A 9237-nucleotide genomic window follows, 5' to 3' on the forward strand; every position below is an offset into this window, starting at 1 on the left:
TAAAGAAAACAAACTATTGATATATTTGGTTCATATTACTGAAATTACCTTTTGAACTAAATTATAAGTATCTATTTGATAATGTTGTAAGCGACAATTTGCTACTATGGCGGACATTCAATGGCCATGGCAGTACCAATTTCCTCCATTCTTTACGTAAGTTTGTTTTCTCTTGTTGAATCCAACTCATGTATTTACGTTGATACAAAGTTAATCTCCTGAATCACAAAGCTACGCATATGCTGGTGAAATACAGAATGATTCAGTATATATCGCATGATAACCTTTTGACAGACTGTAAGATCAAGCTGACATCTGCACATCGAATGTTATCGATTCTGACTGCGGCAGTACTCGATCTTTCAAAAGTAAAGACCGATGAAGTGTGTTAAAACAATGTAATATCATTAACACAGCTTTATCACAGACTCTCCGGTACTGGCAGGTATTGGAGCACATGATGATGGCGATGGTGTTGATGATGATGGTTTCTCGTCTCCTTGACTCTGCCCGTTGCCGGGCATTGTCCAATCGACGTGTGTCGATTCTCTGGCGACATGAGAGGGGTGCTCCCCTCATGGGTAAGGGTCGTCTGGGGGTTGAATGGTCTGTAGTTTGGAGACGACTCTCTGGTCTAAAGGTAATCTTGTTTTGATGCGTCTTGACTTCCGGCGGTGGAGGGGATCCTCGTCTTCTTTTCCTGCCGAATCTCCAGGCTGTCATATTATGATTATATTAATTTTTGATATTGGGAAATTTAGAAGTCCTCTTCTAATAGAATAAAAATGACCTAAGGTTGAATGTTGTTACGTTTAATTCTGGCACCTGGGCGGCGTTAAGTGCTTACTCAATATCGATAACAGTAGGAGGATCATTTTGTGCAAGGTTGGACAATTCTCGCACAGGCCACCATTTAAAGTCCCATCCGCCGGACTATGATTAGTTGTTAGTTGGTACTGGTGTGAAAATTACTACTTTACATCCCATCTGCTTAACCTTTCGACCACACTGTACGTAAACTTCTCTGCTTTCCAAAATGTCCATGGCATTCTGTAATTCCATTCTGTCCCTTCAACATACATTGTTTAACCTTATCGACTTGTGTCTATTTATGCTAATGTGCTTGTTTTTAAAAGGGATTATTGACGTTGATAAGGAGATGTTATGTTGGAGTAGAAAGTGGTATGTTAGTTATTCAAGATGGATAGTTGGATTCAATACTCAGAGTGGGGATGTTGGATTTAGGTTATGTTATGTAATTAGAAGTTGTACTATGTTAATACCAGAATTTTACTGGAGCACAGGCGATATAGGCAGATTTTGTTGTGTAGTAAAATCTAACTATAGGCATATAGGGCAAATATAAACAACTGAGTCATACCAGGTCGCGATCATGGTGTGCATATTGAAAAAATGGATGATGAATCTAGTGAGTTGATAAAACAAATGTTGCTTGTCATAAGATACCATTTACGGTAAATTGGTTGAATTTCGTCATTGCAATTTTTGATACTTACATCCATTAATCTGCATGTCCCAATAACACCAGATGTAATATTAACACAATTTTTTCATGAATTGTTAAATATTGAAATGGACAAAGAGCCTAGCAAGCCTGCATCCATCATGCATCGTAATACATCATAATAAAAGTAAAACATGAAATTTCTTTAATACATGATTAAATCACACCATATATCAATGAAGTTCACCACACAATTCACAACTGTTGCAGGTTATGATTTTTTTGCACAGAAACATCATGCTGAAAGCACATATATGGCCCTAATCTGCATCAAAGGGATGCTTCTCTGCAAACAACTCAATGAGTGAATGATGGACTCATACAGGTTGTTACTAAAGAGAGTGTAGGTAGATACTGAAAATATGCAACAATGAAATTCCTCAAAAATTGCCTGAAAGTGAACAAATCTGCCAAAAGATTTATTTCACTGACTTTGTCATCAATTTTTTTTACTGTATGAAAGATATGTGATTGGTCCTCGCCTGTATGATATAGGATGAGGCAAAATAGCTCTTGTTTAGAGAAAATAATAAAACAGACAGCACTTTTGTTTATCAAATTTATTTATTATCTTTGTATCTGTAACCATGATTTTATTCTATTCTAAAAAAAAATACATAAAGTTTCATTAAAAAATAATCAAAATCATTTAAAGAAATATACTCACTCAAAAAGAAGATTTGTTGTCGTTTAAGAGCTAAAATCATTGTAGTCACAAAAATAACAACGACAAAAAGAAAGACCACTGGAAAATACTGTCCCAATTGCAATTACAAACCTTGTCAACATTTTTCAACCGATTGCATGATTCCTGATGCTGATGATGCCATAAATAAAATTTTCTTTCCATCAAGACAATCTACAGATGCATGTATGATCAATGATTTCAGCTGCAAAATGATACCACTGATGTTGAATGTTGGATGCATATTATTTTGACCTATAAGCAGAGACACTATAGTAAGGGGACTAAAGAAATAATTTTATCAAAACTTTTCAAGGAATTCAGAACCTTTGTTGAAAATTGTACATGTACGTATTGCCTAAAAAATTGATTGTCTGCACAAGTAATACTGTTGTAATTACTTCTCTGCTATGACTTTGTACTTAGACCCCCAAACTTTTTATTTAATCACAGGATCCAGCCTAACATAGAGACTCGAAAGAAACAGATTGAAGCTTGGTGTTCTCTGGTCTTGTCCTACACACGGCAACAGAAAACCTACAGTATTGATGTCACAGAGTCTCAGAACTCTCCACTGTTTCATAATAAGGCCATCAACCGTATCCTTAATAGTCAAACTTGATGTAGAAGACTGATACTCTGTAGTCTACAAAGGTGAAAAATCCTGCTTACAGTCAAAATTACATGGAAAAAAAAGGATGCTATAGATACTCTTCTCTTTTCTGATCAAGAAAAACTCAATAATAGACTGGTAAATGAATGCAGTTCTGTTAAAATTTATGAAGATTTTTTATACTCCTATAGATATATATTATTTTATAATTCTATTTAAGTAATCTACATCTATTTCCAACCAGAAGGAACAGATACAGGACTTGTTTAGATTTTCAGTGGTTTTGTCAGATCATTAAACATCAACAATATGTTTATACACGCTTCTAAAGAATTCTGTCCTTTGACTTTAACTTTCTTTTACTATAATGATAAAGATAAAAGATCCATCCACACCAGATATATTTTAATGATGACAAATAATAACCAATTGCTTAATGCTTATCATCAAACTAAGTACACTTGTCATGAGATAGATAACGACTGTAAATTAGAGCCAGTGTCAGTTCAAAGGTTGGAGAGTAGTTTAGTAGGGTACTTCTTTACTTGAGCTTGGATAACCAATATATAAGATATGTAATCAAAAATTATACTTTGATGTAAAAATACTGAAATATATCTTAACTGAAGACAGGAAAACTGTCTATGGATGGCATTCAAACTGTTCTGGAGGAACTAAGGAAAACTGGTATGTTTGTTTGTTAATTCTGTGCTGGTTTCAATATGTTGTTGGCTGTTTTACTATTTTAATCAGGGCAGTCTTTTAAACTGTTAATTTGGTATTAGGATCAACTCGTGTGTACCTGAGACAAACACATTACCAAGTTGTCTATGTGATAAACGGATTCATTATATCAATATCTGTCAAGGATTTGTGAAACCTCAGTACTACTCAAAAATAACTTGGTACATGATATATTGTGTATAAAGATATAGATGAAATGTCTCCACCAGTTTTGCAGAGAATCAGATTTGATTTCAGGACAGTGGTAACAACATCTATGTTTCAGGACACTTGGAGTGGACTGATAATAAAACGAAAAAGCAGTGTCTCGTGATGTGGAGGACACCAGAGGAATGGGGAAAACTTATTTACAGCTGGGTAAGGTATCAATAAGGAACAATATCTAATGATTTGTATAATATTAGTTGTTTTTATTGAATACATGCAGAATATTGTTATTAATCATGGAAAATAAAACCTAAACAACAAGATTTATAAAGAGGGAATTTGGTATGGATACAAAAAAAACAAAGATTTAAAGAATTGTTGTATGAAGGGAAATATCTCCCATTTCACCTTACTGTCAAGTGGGGCAAAAATGTAAGGTGAGTGGAAGGTTGAAGTTAAAGTTGAAATATGTGAAGTGTAAAAAAAGTGTATGTATTTTTACTATTTCAAGGCAAATTTAGAACTGTTGAAAACCAGAGACGTATATAACACAGAAATTGGTAACCCCTACAATATTTATAGGATCACACATGACTGTGTTTTCTTCTTGAAGGAAATGTAAGGAGTATGAGATTTGGTGGCATGTAGAGGTGTGAAAAAAACAGACTCTCTGTAACTTTGATTACTTAATTGTGTCATGGACATATCACAACAATTTTGAGATTTGAGGCAAGTGATCAATATGTTACAATATCAGAACTTGAAAATCAAAACTTTATTATGAAATCAAACTTCATGGCCGACATGTTACCTTGATATTGGTAATCTAGGGTCAAAATATTATCTTGCTTTTAAAATTAGGATATTGGAAGCCTAGAACAGCAACACAGATCACAACCAGAATGGCCATGTTGAATACAACTTTGCTTTGAAAATACTGATTTTTTTTACAGCTTGGTTGTTACACTCTTTCAGGGACATGTTATTATTCTGCAGTCAAATGATTATCATATAATTGAAATCTGAAAACCAATTTGAAATTGAGCAAGGAACGAAATAGGAAAGTTAATTTCACTTACCGTCCACCAAAGATTTTTCTTTTTTTTTTTAATTACTCAATATCATTGAAGATGTATCACAACATTGTCAAGACAGATGATAAAAATACTATAATAGAACTTATTCATGAAAACTAAATTCAAATCGGAAAATGGATTAAGGAGGATTTTCATGTATCCTATAAAGTTAACTGATACTGACTACACATAAAAACAACATTTGACATGTAGAAATTTTATGTATTTGCAGTGAATTAATCTGTACAAATGATGAATTATAACTCATCAGTATCACCAAGATGTAACAGAATTGATGTTACATTATAATGTACATATTACAATAAACATTTACGTCCTAAGATACTTTGTCTTCAAAGTCGCTTACACAACAGCTTGAAGTGTAGCATATATCCAGCAGGGTTTTCCATAATTTTGCTAGTAATGGGCTGTGTAGTGAAAGTAGGAGGCTGGCCTGCCATGTACGTGTAGTCGTGTACGGAACATTATTACGGAACTGGATTGGTGAAGGCAGCCAAATGATCAAAGTAGCCGGTCAAATTGGCCGGCAACCGGCTCTTATGGAAAACCCTGTCCAGTATTGCATATTCAATATGCTGCAGGTGGCCATGTGTGGAAATCCTGTAGATATATTATGTTATATATATGGGTACACACAACATTGTACAATCATTTACTATTAGACATCAGGTCATGTATTACCAATGGTAAGCTCAAGATGGAGTCTGTTATCACTGTGTTATATACATCTCTGGGGAAACTGTTGTGTTATGTTATAAAAATATCTGAATAGATTTTGTTGAATTTTTGTTGGTAGATCTGTAGTCGCAGTATGAACAACACAGTGTGTACTCTTTATGAACTAACTGAAGGAGAGGACTCAGAAGGAACGGGTTAGTTTGATTACTAATATTGTATATGGTGGTATGATGACTTTTCACCTATGTTAGAGGTGGATTGAGAATTTCTTCAACTGAAATACTAGTCAGAGGTAATGGTGTCAAAATGAAGACTTGTCAATATCTCACTAGGAACCTGGTGGACGCTATAGTTTTGTTTCCATCTGTCCTTCTTCTATCTTGCGTAGCCACTTGATCTATCGCCTACACTCTGACCTACATTTTGACATTTGACCTACATCAAAGAAAAAAATATATCAGGGCTAGACCTCACACACTACTTTTCATTGTATCTTTACAAATATTTGGATATGGGTTCACCTTGTTGATACAGTGTGTCATGTATTAAAAGTAGGTCACATTGACCTACAATTTGACCTTTGAACTACATAAAAAAAGGTCAGGGCTTCATCTCCTACACCACTAGCCACTGAACCTTCTTATTTGGGGCATAGGTTCCCTTGCTGAATAGTCTTGTTATATTTTATTTTTTATGAAGTTTTAAATATTGATGTTACATAATATTCTATTCAAGTGATAAAATGTGTCCAAGTCATCTAATTGGTGATACTTATAACTTTCTAGTTTTGATAGATCATCAGCGAAAAGATGTATAAAATTATACGAAGTTGGAGGTAAATACCTTGGTATAATGTTATGTAGCTTGTTGTAGTTTGTTTCTCATACACAAAACTTAGGTCGCAGTTTGTAGAGAGCAAAGGTCAAAAGTCATTATCAAAGTTGATTTTATTGTCTTGAATTTGAAATTTTTGTTGATTGAAATGATGAAGTTAATTTCACCATACACTATGAAAACTTAATTTTAAAAGGTTAGATCACGATCACTTAACAAAAGCTGTAACCAAAGCAGTTCCTGATCAACAAGTCAGAAGGAGGAAACTGTGAAGACTGCAGTGGTTAGCTTAAAAAAATGTGAATGCAACCTTTTTTTTATTTAAATCTGTGACGAAAGAATAATTGTTTTGTTTATGTTTCAGAGTTTCATGGCTTGGAGAATTGGCTGCTTATACGTGCCCTGAAATCATTGGAAAGCAAAGAACTCGCTGAACTGATGTCTTTTGATGGGAATGACGGTGTCAAGTTTTTCTGAGTTTTATGGAATTTGTGCCTGAATAATCACTGGAATATCAATGTGTATATTACCAAAAACACAGTTTTACTCAATCCTAGAATAATTGATTCAAAACATTAAGATTTTCAGTGTTGACATTTGCAAATTGGTAAAAAGGTAAAAAGAAAAGATTTTCAAAGAAGAATGCAACAAATATTTTTCTGTTTAATAGTTATTTCCATCATTAAAAAAAGATTCCCAAAGGACTTTAATATTCCAAGAATGTAGCATCAGAAAGCCGTTTGTCTCCGACACTGTGATCATGAATTCAGAATAATTATTATAACGTTGTCGTGATGCTCACAACAGAGACATATTAATTTCTTATTATGTAACTTATAACTATGTCTAGTTTGTCCATAAATGATCACATTGTAGTTTATGAACAGATAAGGAAAATAGCAACTTGCAAGTCTCTTAATCATAAGTACACTCATCTTACCATAGTATACTTGTTCACATCATTTTTATAATGTTAATAGCCACATATTTTAATAGTAAGGAATGTTGAGAGATGGATTTACTGACAATATTTCATCCAGGGTGAGAACCTGTATTCTAGTTTTACTGGTGTATATCATGAGGTGATAATGTTGCGTAAGAGACAGTGTACATGAAATTAGAATTAGTGGCATGGAAAGAATAAATCAGAAACAGAGATGAAAAGAATCATGAATTTGTTTTCATCTCCTTTGTGTAACTGTGTGTCATTGTATGGGTTTACTCCAGAGACAGCAAGTGCATTCACCTCCTTTTTATGTAAGAATGTCCAAGATATGATTCTATACCATATACAGGTAATAAGAGAAATAAGTCTTTTATATTTCTCCTTAAATTGAATCCAATGTTGGAATTATAATCGTGATTTGTTAGTTACCGTTCTGTGTCTAACTTATTGTATATTAATTATTGGAAATATTTCGGAAGTCAATGGCCTAGAATTGTACATATATGTTATCAAAATACATATAGAATTAATTATGTCATAATTGAACTTACCGTGTTATATTAAATATTCATGATGTACCATTAACATTGTATATGGTTTGTTCTGTGAACTGTAAGTAATGCAATAAAACCTGATTTTACTGACACCTGACTTTAATGACATCCTGTTATATACATTAAAACCTGACTTTACTGACTGACACCTGACTGTAATCACATCCCATAATATACAGTTAAACCCAACTGTTCTGACATTTGACTTATTTGATGTACTGTAATATACAGTAAAACCTGACTTTACTGACACCTGGCTTTAATGACATCCTGTAATATACAGTAAAACCGGACTTACTGACACCTGACTTTAATGACATCCTGTAATATACAGTAAAACCTGACTTTCCTGACACCTGACTTTAATGACATCCTGTAATATACAGTAAAACCTGACTTTACTGACACCTGACTTTAATGCCACCCAGTAATATACATTAAAACCTGACTTTACTGACACCTGGCTTTAAGGATATCCTGTAATATACATTAAAACCTGACTTTACTGACACCTGACTTTAATGACATCCTGTAATATACATTAAAACCTGACTTTACTGACACCTGACTTTAATGACATCCTGTAATATACATTAAAACCTGACCTTACTGACACCTGACTTCAATGCCACCCAGTAATATACAGTAAAACCTGACTTTACTGACACCTGATTTTAATGACATCCTGTAATATACAGTAAAACCTGACTTTAATGCTACCCATTAATATACAGTAAAACCTGACATTATTGACACCTGACTTCAATGCCACCCAGTAATATACATTAAAACCTGACTTTACTGACACCTGGCTTTAAGGATATCCTGTAATATACATTAAAACCTGACTTTACTGACACCTGACTTTAATGACATCCTGTAATATACATTAAAACCTGACTTTACTGACACCTGACTTTAATGACATCCTGTAATATACATTAAAACCTGACTTTACTGACACCTGACTTTAATGACATCCTGTAATATACATTGAAACCTGACTTTACTGACACCTGACTTTAATGACATCCTGTAATATACATTAAAACCTGACTTTAATGACATCCTGTAATATACATTAAAACCTGACTTTACTGACACCTGACTTCAATGCCACCCAGTAATATACAGTAAAACCTGACTTTACTGACACCTGGCTTTAATGACATCCTGTAATATACAGTAAAACCTGACTTTACTGACACCTGGCTTTAATGACATCCTGTAATATACAGTAAAACCTGACATTATTGACAACTGACTTCAATGCTACCCAGTAATATACATTAAAACCTGACTTTACTGACGCCTGATTTTAATGACATCCCGTAATATACATTAAAACCTGACTTTACTGACACCTGACTTTAATGACATCCTGTAATATACATTAAAACCTGACTTTACTGAC

At 33.7% G+C, this 9237-nt stretch overlaps 1 protein-coding gene across 1 annotated transcript; it reads left to right on the top strand.

Annotated features, from left to right (window-relative positions):
* The first annotated feature begins 103 nt into the window (after nucleotides 1–103).
* On the top strand, nucleotides 104–9237 carry LOC132544585 (vacuolar protein-sorting-associated protein 25-like). The gene is made up of 6 exons (XM_060208205.1): nucleotides 104–156; nucleotides 2664–2809; nucleotides 3457–3510; nucleotides 3833–3924; nucleotides 5608–5683; nucleotides 6688–9237. The coding sequence occupies exons 1-6, from the start codon at nucleotides 107–109 to the stop codon at nucleotides 6798–6800; spliced, it is 531 nt and encodes a 176-aa protein (XP_060064188.1). The 5' UTR covers nucleotides 104–106; the 3' UTR covers nucleotides 6801–9237.

Source organism: Ylistrum balloti, unplaced genomic scaffold (genome assembly GCF_031769215.1).
Source record: "Ylistrum balloti isolate Yb309-2 unplaced genomic scaffold, AGI_CSIRO_Ybal_v1 Utg369590, whole genome shotgun sequence".
In the NCBI taxonomy this organism is placed as follows: domain Eukaryota; kingdom Metazoa; phylum Mollusca; class Bivalvia; order Pectinida; family Pectinidae; genus Ylistrum; species Ylistrum balloti.